Source organism: Mycteria americana, chromosome 4 (genome assembly GCF_035582795.1).
Source record: "Mycteria americana isolate JAX WOST 10 ecotype Jacksonville Zoo and Gardens chromosome 4, USCA_MyAme_1.0, whole genome shotgun sequence".
NCBI lineage: Eukaryota > Metazoa > Chordata > Aves > Ciconiiformes > Ciconiidae > Mycteria > Mycteria americana.
This window is the reverse complement of record NC_134368.1, coordinates 49893754-49910662: the sequence shown is the minus strand read 5'-3', so window position 1 is coordinate 49910662 and position 16909 is coordinate 49893754. Positions and strand designations below refer to the sequence as shown.

At 38.9% G+C, this 16909-nt stretch overlaps 1 protein-coding gene across 1 annotated transcript in view; it reads right to left on the bottom strand.

The window, feature by feature from the left end:
• Positions 1–433: 433 nt before the first annotated feature.
• DCHS2 (dachsous cadherin-related 2) overlaps positions 434–16909 on the bottom strand; it is a 122286-nt gene continuing 105810 nt past the window's right edge. Inside the window, exons 15-20 of the mRNA XM_075500499.1 lie at positions 13964–14175; positions 12337–12488; positions 9330–9460; positions 7528–7814; positions 4544–4682; positions 434–3063 (exon numbers count right to left, since the gene is read on the bottom strand). Of these exons, the coding sequence (XP_075356614.1) occupies positions 434–3063; positions 4544–4682; positions 7528–7814; positions 9330–9460; positions 12337–12488; positions 13964–14175 (3551 nt within the window). The remainder of the gene's footprint in view (positions 3064–4543; positions 4683–7527; positions 7815–9329; positions 9461–12336; positions 12489–13963; positions 14176–16909) is intronic.

Here is a 16909-nt window from a genome sequence, read left to right as displayed (position 1 = left end):
CCAAACCTGCCGTACTTACACATTCCACTAGTATCCTCTTCTAGTACCGCCACAGAAGCGGTCAGAACCCACCAGTATGATAATAAAGCTTTTCCACAGTAAAGAATTACTACCATTTATTTCTTATTGACATATTTTATGAGAAAAACAGTAAAATCGGTCAAGTTGGTTATCAGGCACCTGGCTGTGTGATTTACATAGGAAACCACAGTTGTCGGGAGCTGTAAGAGGAGAAGCCTCATGGACTTACAGTGTATGCTGGGAAGAACAAAATGGATAGTTACCAGGTCTGTGGCTATTTCAACTTTTCCAGCTCATGAAAACAGAAAGAATAGTAGTGATACAGCTCTGACAGGCATATTTTGCTTGTTAAACAATAATAAAATACATTTTAAGCCATATTTTTTACCATAAACTACTGTCAGTTAATAACCTAGACCTGAATTTCTTCCTCTGTTGCAAGTTCATGGCTTGGATCAATAAGACATGTTCCTATCATTCTCCCATTAGACATTACTGGAGAAGCAGTAGGCGTTTGCAAGGTAAGTAAAGAGAGAGAAGGAGAAAAACTGGGGGTCATGGTTGGTGGAGGGTACCCAAGGTCATGGATAAGTGGAGAACGAGGGTATTTTTTAAATGCTTGCCCTGATATTATATTTGGCATTCGTGGTGGCACTGTCCTTATGCCAGGCTGAGCTACTGATGTTATCAAGGGAGGAGGGAAAACAAGAGATTTCTTCTCCTTAGGGAAGCTATGAATGTGTACGCTTTCATCTTTCAGTTTTGCAATATCATTAAACACTGAGGCAAGAGGTTGAAATCTGGGTTCCCAGCTGAGCACATAATCCCAGTTATAACCACCTCTGAGATCCTCATCAGAGGTGCCAAGAGTTGCAAGCGAATCATACCCAGCGTCCTGCCTATCTGACATCAAGACATATTCTCTTGTGAGGTCTGTCATTATGTCTTTCTCTTTTATTCCAATTTTCTTAAGTGTATGAGACAACGTTTTGTTATGTGCATAGGCTGTGTCACAGGCTGCTTCTCCGCTTTCTCCTTTAAGGGCCTGCATGCTCTCCATGCTTTGCATGGTAGCCACGACATCCGTTTCTCCAGACTGGCAGGAGAGCTGATCAGACTCTCTTGGAATCCCCGAATCTGGCACCCGTGAGCCGCGCTCGCTCAGCGCTGAGCCGACACTCTTTCTGCAAGGATGTTCATTGATCCTTTTGATTTCCTCGTCCTCTGCAGTTTCTCCTATGGCAGAACCGTGGCCACTGGAGTCTGAATGCCTGCAGGGGACACCACCATCCTTCCCCTCTCTGATACCTGCTAAGCTCAGCCATTCTGCTATGGCACCCATGGGAAGCATACTGCTCTCAGTACTTTGGACTTTCTGGCAGTCCTTATCTTCACTGGCTGAATTCGCATCAGTAGCTGAGGAGGATACTGTTTCTTTTTTCACACAAGAGTTCATCAGATCCTTCCGCTTATGTCTCAGAATAAGCGCAATAAGACTGACCGCAAGCAGTAGGAACACTATCGAGGAGACCGAAACGCTAATGGTCAGGCTGTATGCTGACACCGTGGGATAACTCTCAGGAGAATTGGAAACATTTACCAAAACAGTGCATACTGTGAACTTTGATTCAATTTTGGGGCTATGAGCTCTTACCAACAATTCCAGGGTGTCATCATTCCTTTTGCTGCCATTTTTGTTTCTGTGAACAGTCTGAGACAAATAAATACCACCACTGGTTTGATTCACAGAAAAGAATGGAGAAGTTTTTAGCAGGGAGTAATGAACGACACCGTCCAGTCCACCATCGCCGTCTGATGCTGTCACTCTGCCAAGCAACTGGCCTGCTTCGTTCTTCTCAGGGAGGTTAAAGAAATACTGATCTTGTGTAAACACTGGGTCAAATTCATCTCTCCCCTCAATATCTACCTGAACTGTAACGGTGGCCAGTGAGTCACCTTTGTCTTTTGCTTGGATTATGAGACAGTACCTATTCTGACTTTCGTAGTCAAACATTTGCTTTGTATGAATATCTCCTGTCAAAGGATCAATGAAGAACATGTCATGGTCTCTAGGAGCTTCACGATGAGCCAAACACGAAGACTGGATGGAGTACGTCAGGTGGCCATAGGAGCCTTTATCAAAATCCAGTGCATTAACAGTGCACACAAAAGAAAAGGTAGGCAGATTTTCACCAACAGTGCAGCTCAGGCTGGGAAACAAAAACAGTGGGGCATAATCATTGTCATCCAGGACGCTAACAAGAACAACAGAAAAAGCCACATTTTTTACATCAGCTCCTCCATCTGTGGCTTGGATGATCAAAGTGAATTTAATGGTATCCTCATAATCCAGCTTTTTCATCAAAACCACTGATCCCGTTTTCCCATCCAAGCGAAAGTGTCCCCTGTCATTTCCAGAGATCATAGCGTAAGTGATCTCTGCGTTAGTGCCTGTATCGCAGTCATCTGCTGAAACTTCAGTGATGTGACTACCTACAGGGATGCTTTCTTTGACATGAATATGGTACTCCGGGCTGCTAAATACTGGAGGATTATCGTTAACATCCAGTACAGTTATTAGCACAGTAGCAGTTGAATTCAAGGAGGGCGTTCCACGATCAGAGGCAAGGAGGACCAAACAGTGAGAAGAAGCCGTCTCCCTGTCGAGAATATTGCTCAACACAAGATTGCCAACAAGCTTGTACGATGTTTCTGACTCCACGACGCTTGTTTCCACAGAGAATAAATTGTCAGAATTCCCATCAATAATAGAGTATTCAACATATGTGTTTTCATGTGTCCAATCATAGTCGATGGCTGAAAACGTGAGGACACTTTCTCCAACTGAAGCATCCTCGCTCACGCTGAGATTGTACAGCACCCTTGTGAACTGAGGGGCGTAGTTATTTACATCTTCTATGTGCACCTCTACAGAGGTAACTGCACTCAGGGCGGGACTGCCACTGTCTGTGGCTTCTATCAGGAGCTGGATAATGGGAATCTTTTCCAGCTGTGTCACTGGTCCTGTAGCAAACACTGAACCTGAAAATAAAACAGAATTAATAAAAACCCACGCTCACTAAGGCAAGTAAATGTGATTCCAAAAGCTGAATCTAATCGGTCGGGTTTGAAAATGACTCAAATGTAATGGCTGCACACCCCGAAGTAACTCTAAGAAATCACAGCTAATGCTGCAAAGCCTACCCACAATGACACAGTATCAAATACACATACTGCATTTAGACTAGCAAAAATTTCTCTTCCTCATAACAGGCTGAACATGCCAACTGCAGAAAACAAGAGACAAAATAAAGCTAAGGAAATATAGGCTCCTTATTAGAGGTGGCTATGCTGTGCAAGTTCATTACTGAAGGTCGTTAGTTCTGTTTTGCTTGCAATCCAGTAACACCATTATAGGCATGTTTGTTATTTAGATAGGTTTGCCAGTAAGTTATATAAACATGTTTCATTCAGATTGCTTATCTAAACATGAGGGTTGGACTAGATGATCTTTAAAGGTCCCTTCCAACCCAAACCATTCTGACTCTATGTTCATAAGCCATCTACTTCTACTTCACTTTTCACGGTGTATAGCTAAGCACCAGAGAGACAACACTGTGTGACAATTTTCTGACCACAGTTTAAAACAACCATTAGACAAAGATAAAGACAGGTTGGTGAATACAGAGTAACAAATGGGTAAAACAGAAAACAGCTTTAACGGGCTGAGACATTTGTATTTTCAGTGTTTGTATTACCATCACCCAACAAACACTGCATTCAAAAATTCACCTCATGTAAACACCTGGAACAGCAAATACGTGATAAGAACTTGCACACTGAACAATAGTTGCATATCATTTTTGCAGTATCTAGTAATCTCTGAAGCTGATATTAGCAAAAATCATATGTACACATGCATACAGACACACACACACAGTTTTCTACCTCCCAGAGTGTTACAACATTAGGCCAGAAAATTTAAAATGGTAAATCTCTTAACTATTGAAGAAAATTATGTACTTTGGAGAGAATGTTCTCAATTTAGAAAACCTTTAAATTCCATTTAGGATTATAGGATAACATAAGCTCTCCAAAGAAGCAATCTTAAAAACATACTGCCCAAGCTGTAGAGAAGCTCCCTTATGATAGGTTCAACTTATACTGAAAAATAGTAAGTATGAACTTAAATTGAATAAAACTTAATACATGAGCTGAAACGTTAAGAAACAATGCAAAACATGCAGCAACTTTTCTATTAAATCACATCAGAGGAAGAGCACCTATAGGATTTTGTGACTAGCTGCCTCGTGCATGGTTCAGGGACAAACTGAGAACTCTGGTCTTTGATGCTATCAGTTCTTCAGCAATAATGGCAGATTTAGCCAAAACATACAGCGGACTTTAGTCACCAAAGATTTCCAGAACTCAAGTGATCACTAGCAACAGGTGAGGAAGTGCAATATGACTCTTCAATTTACACTGAAAAAGCTGAAATAATAAACCATGCTTACAGACTCACCATTCTTATGATCAATGGCAAATCCCTCAGAGGAAGAGAGGATTTTGTAGGAAATCATTCCATTATGCTCCGAATCCCTGTCCACAGCAGAGACTGTCAGAACACTGGCATCCATAGAAATGAGCTCTGGCAAGCTCACCTGACATATAAAGCAAAATTACAGTTTTGATAGAGCTTAATAAAAGATTTTGAACATAAAAAATACGTTTTCCTTCATTTGATCTTATTAGAAAAACACAAACACAGTTCCCAGCTTTGGAAAAAGTTTCACTTACCCATTTTCTTCTGGGACAAAATTATAAAGAGTTGAGATATTGAAAACGATGCATACAATACAGCCCAAATTTATACTAAACTTTAAACAGTAGTACAATCCATCTAGTTCTAGTTCATTATGACAATGAATTCAGTGAATCACTGAATCTCTTTTTTCAGTACTACACTAATGGAAGGAATACCTACAACAGACTGCAACTAAAATTGGCTTTTCTCCCTGCTTTCAGAAACACCTTGATTTTCGTACATGGAATACAGTCTGCAGTCCCCGTCTGGAGTACATGATTGACCATAAAAAAACCCATGTACCCTGAAAATGCCAGCACCAGAGCACTTAATCATCACTGGATTATTCCTAGAATTTAGTTTTTCAAAATGCTCCCTTTTTTCTTCATATAATCTAGGAAACCAAGAAAGTCCTTTCCCTTCTTAAGAGCTTCCATTATTTGAAGTCCAGATACAGTATTTTTGTGACCAAAGTTTCCTTCCACCTTATAAATCCAATTTCAGCTGAACAGTATGATACAGCAGCTTTGTCATAACTTCAAGTGTTAGTTGAAATCATTTTAACAGAGGGATTATATGTATATAATAGCCATATATATATATATGAAACTATGTATGAAAAGTATAAATATGAAAACACTTGAAAGGACAATAAAAGGGTAAAAGTTACACAATGATGAATAGGGAATTACACACATCATTGAACAGAAAGAAGCAATGTATCTTACTGTACAAGCAACCCATCAAAACATCAGGATTGAGGAGAAAGAAGCTCAGCTGTTTACGTTAGCATAGTCAATAGAGCTACACTGTTTTGCATCAGTTAATAACCTTGCCTGTAATGTCTGTTCCGATCTACAAAAAAATTCCTAGCCCTTGCATAAGCAAATACTTGCCTAAACTGTTCTCCAAAAGCAGACATATATGAGTGTTGAGAAAAACATAAGGCAAGGTCTAAAACTCACTTGAGCATTAATGGTGCATTTTTTTTTTCAGAATTTAAACTTACGTGTTTAAGTGAGCAATTTAGACAAATCCTGACAACTCAGGCACCTGAAAGTTTCACAGGTGCCTACAGTCTGTCCCATAGTTATCTAAGTGACTAAGCTGCTGTGCCTGCACATGCTTAGAGGTTGAAATTTCTTTACTAAGCCGAATGTTTAGACTTATTTCTTGACCAAATCTGTCTGAGATTTCTAAATGAAGCATTATTAAATCCAAGTCTTCTGTGATGCCTCGTATTTTTGGCTCTGAGGACATCCACCACACACAAAAAGCACCAAGTCAAGCAAACAGCTCAGCTCACAGGACTGCAGAATGGCTGAGGCTGGCAGGCACCTCCGGAGGTCATCTTGTCCAACCCTTGCTCAGAGCAGGGTCACCGAGAGCAGGGTGCCCATGACTGTGTATAACTGAGTTTTGAATATCTCCAGGGATGGAGACTCTACAACCTCTCTGAGCAACCTGTGCCAGTACTCAGTCACTGTTAGAGTTTAAAAAAAAGTTTTTCCTGGTGTTTAAACAGAATTTCCGGTATTTCTGTTTGTGCCCACTGCCTCTTGCCCTGTCACTGGACACCACAGAGGAGAGTCTGGCTCTGTCTTCTTTACTCCCCCCACCAGTATTTACACACATTGGTAAGATCCTCCCTGAGCCTTCTCTTCTCCAGGCTGAATGATCCATGCTCTAGGCTCTCTTGGGCCTCAGCCCAAGCCCCACAGCCTAGCCCCACACAAACAAGTCCTAAGGAAACAACTCCTCTGGCAGCCTCACCTGTCCCATGGCAGCCTTATTGCAGCCTTACTGCAGCCGAACTTCACCTGGAGCTCCAGACTTTCTCTCTCTCCCATCCCTAACTCTAACTCCAAGCTATTACAGGTGCTGAGCCTTAGCCCAAGCCCCACAGCCTCAGGGCTGATGAAGTCAGGGCAAAACCCTTTTAGCAGCCTACCCTTGAGAGGTTGGGTAAGCTCCCTCCAGTTCCTTTAATCATCTTAGTGGCCCATAGTTGTCTATAGGCACTAAAACAGCTTTGTTTCAAAACACTGTTGGACAACTTGACTTCTGCAATAGTCTAGCAGTCCAAATGCTTGTCCAGAAGTCCAAAAGCTGAGCTCTGTACCCTCCTTAGTCTAGTAGGGGATGTCGGGGAGGCCTAAACTCATATCCCTCACTCCCTAGATGAGTGCCATTGCTACAAGGCAGGGTTACACATTACAAACTATATGTGCATAACCTACCACAGGGGCATTTGCTACACCTCTGTTGAGTGGAGTAACTGAAAATGAGGAAATTCATGCCATAGTAACGGGCTCAGAATAAATGTACCAACTTGTTTGCCATTCTCTCATAAGAAGTAAGTTCTGAACACTGGACCCTGCTCCCCAGACTGGTTTGGATTATATCCAGTAAATCCTAGCGCTGAATGCATGGTGTACAGAGTACAGGTAGCATTCACACCACTTTCCTTCTGCACAAACAAAAAAACTGAACAATTCTCTCAGTCCTTTCAGCAGAATTCCTAGGAAGGGGCTGGGGTTTCCCAGAAGAGCTCTGCTCTGTTTCTGCTCAATAGTTTACAGAGACTTTCCTTCTCAGTGCTCAAATGCATTTTTAAGACAAATATAAACAAGCACTCCTACTATTTATCATCATATACGGAAAGACATCACATGTTTGTTGTCCATTTGTCACGTTCCCACCTGATACGAATCCTGAGTAAACACTGGTGGGTTATCATTGATGTCCAAGACAAGGATGGTGAGTTCTGCTTCTGTTTGATGTACAGAATCTGAAACTATGATTCTCAGCTTATACACAGCAATTTCTTCAAAATCTAATGGTTCCACCACTGTGACTACACCAGTGTGTTGATCGATGGCAAATTTCATTCCAGGACTATTATCATAAATAAAATCAAACTGAAGTGCTGGCCTGGAGTCCGCATCACTTGCTGACACCTGAGTCACTATAAAACCAGGCAGGGCATCTGAAACAATAATTTTCAGAATAAGTCATAGCTAAAAGATGATTTACACTTTCTGAAGATTTTGCCAGTTTTGTAATACTGAATCTTAGATATATGTAATCTTTCTGGTTTAGCTTTTGGTGTATTTTGACTTTGTGTTTTAGAATAAGAGCAATGTCCAGAAAGGCTACGGATTTCTTCAAATGCATCTGCTTTATCCCAATTTTAATTTGGGTTTTCTTTAGACTTTCCCAGATTCAGTGTAGCCATAACTGTTTCTTCACCAGCAACAGGAACTTCCATGGTTTTCTACATGCATTTAGGTGACATGAATTTATTGAACAGTGTCAAACTTCCACAAGAATATTTAACTGAGGCATCAGAGTCCCCTGGTCTTTGTAGAGCCAGGGACTGCAATTCTGAAGCTTTTCGAGAGGAGGAGAAGGCCACTAGAGAGACACGAGACATCCAGCCAGACCTATGTGGCACAAAAATCTTAAGAGCTCAAGGTATATTCCTATGTGATTGAGGAACTGCATACAGATAGCTTTTCTCATGTGCCAAATTGACAGTACCAGGGATTGCAAACTGAACCTATCAGTGACCATCTAACAAAGCCTGGAGCTAACAAACTAAACCGTTCCCCGTTTGCATGCCTGGGGCATTAAGCCTCAAGCTTAATGTGATGTCCTAAAGCAAATGTTCTTAAATAGAATGCAAAAACCTAAATAAGTAGCCAGTAGTTTACAACTGCTGTGCATCCATGACTCCCATACTTGTCATTACCAGCGGGAGCTAAATTTTGGAAAGGCTAAGAAAAAATCACTAGAAACACAGCTTTGATATCTTTTGTTAACAGGAGTACTGGAATTTCAGCACCTAAATTTTTATAAATGTTTGGCTGTATATCTTAATGCATCACATATATGATGCCCATATTTCAAAATGCTGGGCTTAAGATTCAAGGTCTGCAAATGTTGAGCTTATGTCACACAATATACCAGACGTGTGCTGGGATGAGAACTCAGGAGGTCCTGGGTCCTCCTCTTCATGATCATCAACTGGATCAAGTTATAGAGCATTTTAAAGCTTCATTCAAATTTACAGAAATTATTTATTTCATCACAATTAAGTTTAAAAAGTCTCATTTCTAGCAATGCTGGTTTTAACACCAAGTATTTTTATTGGAGAAAAGCAGAAATTGAAGACATCTGAAGAATATGACACTGCAGTCCAAATGAACAGATTACAGATGTATGTCTGTAGAGTTTGTTTTCCTCTTTCTGAATTGCCTATGGTTTTGCTCCAAATTATTCTTAAAGACTTAAGATTATGAATAAATGTCTCTGAATGTCTCTAAATGTCTCGATTAAGAATAATGCCTCTGAGAACAAAAGTAGATCACAATTTACCTTTATATTTCAGAATTAATACGATCCATTATCCTTTTTACTAGAATGGCTTTGGTTACAAAAGCACTATTGTTGTTTGACAAACCCCAGTCTTAATAAAACTTAGCTGTACTATCACACTTACTTTCTGGGACCTCCACTTCACCTAGTGGTTGGACAACTGGAGTGTTGTCATTAACATCTAACACTTGTATCCTCACAATACTTGTAGCAGAAAGCCTGGGGTTTCCTTTATCAGCAGCTTGTACAACCAACCTACAATTAAAGGAAGAAGTAATTGCCACTGTTGGTCAGAAATCACAAAGTTATCCACCAATGTTATAAGCAGGGGAAAAATTACAAATTAAAAGATTAGCCCTTTCTGCTCCTCATTGCAACTCTTAAATTCCACCTTTCTTTCTGTAAGGTTGACTGTCTGCAGTTCTATTTTTTGTGTCTTGCAGGACACAATGTCCAGGAGATTCTAGGTGGCAAAAACGTAACAAAATCATACAAAGAAAAGGAAGTATTCATCTGTATTCATTTCACCCAATTTCATACCAAACGTAGGTGGTTAAACACGCTAGCAAGACTCTTTCAAATAAGACACACTTCTCTAGCTGGTAATTCAGAGCAGGAATCAAAACTTAAGTACTAAATAATCCTTTGGAGGAACTTGACTCTCCTCATTGTTTATAAAGGGACAACAGGAATGTGAAAATTGGGTAATATGAAAACATCCAAAGTAATATTCAGCCAAAATGTCTGCAGAGATACAGAATAGGCCCCCTATTATATTATAAATGTAAGTGATAAAGTGAAAAACCTGAATACATGCACCATTTGACAGTGGCAAAGCTCCCACTGATTTTAGTGGGACCCGAATCTCACTGTCAGATTAAGACAGTTTGCCTGTATGCTTCCATTTTACACCTGCACAAGGATAGGTGGTAGATTCTATTAACAACCTTTTGATTTCCAGAAACAACGTAGCAAACAAAATGGTAAGCAATGACCTGACAAACATGAATAAAAGGCTGTTTACTCTCTGTGGGAACTAGAACAATAAAGAGCAAATGTTTATTGTAAGCAAAGATTATTTGGAAGACTTCACCCCGCCCCAGTATTAAAAATTATCGAGAAAGGAATTCAAAATTAAATCTAATTCAACAAGTGCTCTAAAAAAAGGAACAGACAAACAAAAGAAAACATCGAGCTATGTGAAAGGATATACAAGTCAGAGCCTGGCATCCCAATCAAATGTTTTGTGTATTAACAATTGTTTGCATATTGCATCATATTTTCTGGGTCTCCCTGCAGATCTTCTGAATGCTTTATTTCTCCCTCTTTCTTCTAAGTCACAGTTTCTGTTTAAAGTGTCAAATAGATATTACTTCGTAAATGTTCACACGACAATAAGGAATACCAAGGCTGTAACTCAAGCTGTGGATTGCAGCACTTCCATTCCTGAACCACACCAGCTCTGGTCTGGGTGTTCTTGTGGTTTCTGATGACGACAGAACACATAACTTGAATTGCAGGCTACTATTCAATCGGTGACCATGTATAATTCCATATAGAAAGTGTATTTTTTCTAGAATGAATATTGGTAAGGTATACATATGGAAATATTTTACTAAAAATAATCACTTTCTAAAGTTTCAGGAAAAAACTCTCATAAAAACATCTCAGCCAAGGCATTAAAATTAAGGTTCTGTCAACACTTTCATTATAACTCCTATTATAAAGGACTTAGAACTTCTGGGGATGAAAATGTTCAATTTAGATAAAATAAACAATTCCTTGCAAATTTGAAAGAACCAATGGTAACATTTTGAAATTAAACAGGAAAACAGTTTTGAAAGCTTCTTTTGCTATTCGCTTTTCACCTAACAATGTACAGATTAATAACGTATTAATAAAGAGAAGGAATATGAAGCTTCAGATTCCTCAAACAAACTGTCAATTCAAAATGCTAAATTCCAACATAAATACTGAAATAAATCAGGCTACCAGTTAAGACAGATATGAGAATTATTATGCTTACATGTTCAATGCTTCATCAACAGTAAACTTCCTTCCTTTGAAGGATTTATTCCAGGCATTCTTTTATAGTGCTAGTTACAAATAAAATGTATTATGCTATTTAAATGACTAAAAATCAGAACTGATGTTTTTGATTCAGTGAAAAACAAACTCCAAATGAAGTGTTCTGTATATTAAGTTAAAACAAAGTATTTCCTTTAGGACACTATTATCAAATTACACTGATATTTAAAAAAAAAATCATATTCCATTGATCTTTTTGATGTGGTTTTCTAGAAGTTATTCTCGTTCATAAGAATTCTGATTGGATGTTTAAAACTTTGAAGCCCCAAAGGATAGGAAAACTTACAAATACTTTAACTGATGCCACAACCATATGGGAAAAAAACCCAGGTAATTTCTACTGACACATACACAGAAATCTACTTTTTGTAGAGACTGCAGTACATAAAAAGGATGTATTAATGAACCACATAGTCTTATTTTCTCTTCAAGGCATTATTTATTTGCTTTCTAATTCCAATTATGGCATGACCTGTAAAGAAAAATTGTCATGTCCACTTGACCATATTTACTCACAGTTTCTTAGAAAACAGGAAAAAACTAATATGTAGTACAAGACAGCTTATAGATGGAAACAGCTTACAGAAGCATCTTTATCAGATTATGGAGAAGAAAATTTGAACTATATTCTAATCAAAGAACAGAACATGTCCCTGTTTCTTGGATTTGGTTTGAGTGCTTTCTCTGTGTCTTTATGTATTTATAAAAAATGGCTCCAGAGAGGGAATGGCTGTACAATTCTTAATAAACTAAAATCTAGGAACTGTCATCATTCCTATAGCGAATCATCACACTCGCTTATATCAGTAAGTGGTGCCACTGATTAAACAAGACTATACTTCTTCCCCTAAATTTGAGAAGTATGCAAGAATCCATGGTACAAATGGGCAGCTTTAGTGCTGTTCTCAATGCTGTCTGGCTTGCACCCAGGCTCTATGGGTAATAGATATCAACAGAAAACTATAAAATATGTAACATAAGCAATCTCAAGTTAAAGTGAACGAAAACAAGAATACATTTTTATAAGAATCTTGCATACAAACCTGTAAGATGAAGTGCTTTCATGATCTAGGACTGTATTAGTTGCTAAAATCCCTCGTGCTGAATCAATTAGAAATGTTGCATTTTCATTACCAGATAAAATTGAGTATTCAGTTTCTCCATTCAGCCCACTGTCAAGGTCAGTTGCAAATATCTGTTCGGGAGCAAATGGCAGAATGCGATTTCAGAAAGAAAAACCTTATACTACAGTCATCTATGTCTGGTTACTTCCCTTTCGACTGCACAGATTTAAGTGAATAATCATATTGGTCCCCAACAGGAGTGTCATGTGAGGTCACAAAATCTGCTCATGAATTGCAATAGGATGCACATGAATTCTTTCCCTGAGTAATTTGAAATTCAGCTACATAAAGCACTAGGGCTGAATGTAATCATTTTACACTGCTTATATTACTATAAGGTTGCTGTTAGAATGCAGTCTCTGTTTAGTGCATAAAAATGCACTTTCTCAGAGGTCCAGGAGTGGCCCTTAAAGTCTTACTGCTATACAAACAGACAAAGGATAAAATAATTAAATTCTTAGGTTTTCAGAACTTTCATAGAATAGTTCATTAATTACTTTTAAAAATATGAACAAGAAAATATAAAAAGGGCAGAGGCAAGAATAAATAACATTCAACAGCAGTGAACAGGTTTCTCAAAGACTCCTCTGACTCTTCAAAGGGTCATCTTTGTCTTTTTCTGGTTGCTGAACAAGCATTATAATGAGTACGGGATCCAATCCATAGCAGAGGCAACCAGTCAGACTGAATAAAGGAAACATAATAGAATGTATTCTGTCATAAAATTTTGACTACACATCTGGGTTGACTGCCTTTTGATTTTTCTTCATTCCTGGACATATGTTTCTCTAAATACAATGTCCATCAGTTTCTAATCACTTTGCCCTCGAGGCATTTGTAGCTTTCCATTTATTTATTCTCTAGAGGAGGAATATCTTTAGTACCTAACATGACCCTCACTGTGACCTGACTTGCAATGCAAGAACATGTACTGAGGAAATTATGCGTTCTTCTAGTCCAACTAATGTCTTCTTTTGCTCTAATGTGGCCAGCTGGAAACACTTTCAGAGAATGGATCCATTCAGAGGAAGAAGTGTTTGCTCATTTAAATTGAGACAAGCTGCTCTTTAGGCATCAGATTTTAAATTGAACACTTGGGTTTGACTCTACTAGTCTGATGAGTTGAAAGTATTCTTTTTATTGCTACAGCCCTTTCAGTAGATGCATTAATACAAGACCCAGCCTACATTGTAACCAGAACCACAGCTTTGAATGGTATTTTTCAACTACTTGAAGAGAGAAACAGAAAATTAAAAAAAAAAAAAAAAAAAAAAGAATTTGAAGTCCAGCTGCACAACTATTAAGAAGATAAAGAATTCTCTTTCAAATTAACAAACCTGAATGAAAGATCTGAAATATAGTCCAGAAAAAAGTCATTAAATATTTTAGATATTCAAGCAAAGTAGTAGCAACACCAAGAACCCCACTCCCAGTTTTTAAGAGACAGTGTTCCAGAAGAGACCTAGCAGGATTGTAGTCACGAACAGATCAACCAAACTTCTTTTTAACTACAGCACTGGGCTTGGGAAGATATATTTCCACTTACCTGTATGATGTCTGTTTTAGGACTTTGGCCTTCCCATACCGATGCTTTGTAACAGCTTTGCTCAAATTTAGGTACATTGTCATTCACATCCTGTATCAAAACTGTCACTCCACAGAGCGCTGAATTCAAGCCATTTTCAGCCAAAACTGAAAGATGTATTTTATTCTTAACTTCATAATCAAGAAACTTTGGCTCTTTTACTGTGATTGCACCTGGTTTATTAAAATAAAAATTAAAAAAAAAAAAAAAAATCAAGATGTGACATATGTATTCAGGAAAAAACACCCACAAATGCCAGTTATGAAGTCCCTAACATATATGGTCTCCTTCATTGAACACGACAGAATTCAGCAAGCTCCCCACCACGTCCTTCCTCTATCTTTCACCCCCCACACACTAGTTACTGTACAAATCTCGGACAGCTAAGTTTTCACTGATCAACCGCCACATTGGCAATTTCCTAAAACAAAGCTGATTTACTTGTAGAGGGATAGAGAGGAAGAAAGCGGCTGCATGATGTGTGCTCCTTGACATATGAGAGTGAGCCAGCTTCACCTGAAGAGACTCTTGGCCCTCATCTGACAGTGGCTACATCTAGCCCTCCATCTATATCCAAATCAGGCAATAGCTGTATCAATTTCTGTATCTGACTGATATACAGGTAAAACACTGACTCCTTCTGATGCAGTGAGCCCGCCCTCAACTGTTATTCTATCAAAAATAATCAGTGAAAATTATTGAGACTACAACCACAACTAGACATCTCCACATTAAACCTGAAATGTCCTTGGAAATCCGTGGCCATTGTTTCAATGTTCTAGGTATGTACTGGTTTTGGCTGGGATGGAGTTAATTTTCTTCACAGTAGCTCGTATGGGGCTATTATTTTGGATTTGTGCTGGAAACAGTGTTGATAACAGAGGGATGTTTTAGTTCCTGCTGAGCAGTGCTTACATAGAGTCAAGGCCTTTTCTGCTCCTCACCCCACCCCACCAGCGAGGAGGCTGGGGCTGCACAAGGAGCTGGGAGGGGACACGGCTGGGACAGCTGACCCCAACTGACCAAAGGGATATCCCATACCATATGGTGTCATGCTCAGCATATAGAGCTGGGGGGAGAAGAAGGAAGGGGGGGACGTTTGGAGTGATGGCATTTGTCTTCCCAAGCACCCGTTACGCATGATGGAGCCCTGCTTTCCTGGAGATGGCTGAACACCTGCCTGCCCATGGGAAGGAGTGAATGAATTCCTTGCTTTGCTTTGCTTGCGTGCGCGACTTTTGCTTTCCCTATTAAACTGTCTTTATCTCCACCCATGAGTTTTCTCACTTTTACTGTTCCAATTCTCTCCCCCAGCCCACCGGGGGGAGTGAGCGAGCGGCTGGGTGGGGCTTAGTTGCTGGCTGGGGTTAAACCACGAAAAGGTAATACAGTAATATACTCAAAACTCTTCATTACATCTAAACATCATAGTTCATTTGTATGTTAATTTCATTAGAATTCAAATTCAGTTTTGCATGGTTTTTTTCAGTAATGATGCCATGAATATCTATATCCCAAACCTGTGATAGCATAAGAACCCATATACTGTGGCTATCCAAGCTAGTACTTTTTACTTTTTATTTTCCAAGATAAGCAGCAATGACTGGCTATTGCTTATGATCTGTCCAGTGTTCAAGAATTGCATCTTTAATATAGAGATTTCATAGCTGTCAGGTGGTCTCTCTTCAGCACAACACTTAAAAATTATCACATTCTGTATACAGAAAAAGCAAAATAGACAGTGGCAGAAGGAATACACTTCAAGATGACAGAAAGTAACTGAAAGACTCTAGTGTAGAGTGGAGCAAATAACCAAGTTTGAAGTACACCACCTAGAAGGAACAACTGAAAGAACCAGAGTTGCTCATTCTAGAGAAGTGTAGGCAAAGAATACAAATATGTCTTCAAATATGTAAAGAATAGCTTTTTTGCCTTTGTCTTACGTCTATTGCTACTAGGTTAAGAAGTAATAAGTTTAAATTGTTTCAACACACATTCAGATAAATATGAATAAAAACTTTCCAACTGCCAAGACTTGTACAGACTATTGAGAGGGTTTGCAGAACTGCTACCACTGCAGGTTTTTAAGAACATGACAGAAAAACTTCCGTCAGATTTAGGCACAGCTGATTCCCTTTCTGTGTCAGAGGACAGACTGGTTCATGTCTTTGGGTCACTTCCCACTATACTTTATATAATTCTACAATATAATAAATCCCCCTAGAATGGGAGAAAGTCTTCTGCAAAATGGGGTTAATTAACATCAGTGCTTGAAAAGACAAGTAGAGCAGACCTTTGGCTGTTTAGAATACCTAAGATAGAAAGGGCATCGATATAGCTCAAAATACTTCTGCTGTAGAAACAATGGGTAGAGAGTTACTGGTGTCAAAATTAATGCTGAGGTAAGAACTGCTTTTAGAAAGTCCTGAAAGGCTGCACTTCGATTAATGTTTCCTAAGAAACAGAAGAAAGGTTTCAGAAGAAAGGAAACAAAAGAAACCACAATGGTTCAAGTATCTCAAAAGAAGACTTGTGACATCTACTGCTATAGAAATTCCACTACTGTTTGTGAAGAGAGTGCTTTTGGGACTCTTAAAAATGTCATGCAACTGTTTTTCAGACTGGCTTGATAAAAAAAAGGAAAATCCCATTTGATTTTTTTTTTTGGAGGTGATATCGGAGAAGATTCACTTTCTTGAGGATAAACTTGTCTGGCTCCAAGATGTTCTTTAAGATAAATCTTTCTAGATTTATTTCAATGGAATAAGGAGGACTTGAAAACCAAGTCTATGTACTTTAAGTGCCCCTCATCTAAACAAAACAAAATAATTTTAACTGTCCATCAGCATCAAACATGATAGCTTTACAGGAGTACAGCACTTGATGCCTGGAGACATCAGAATAATC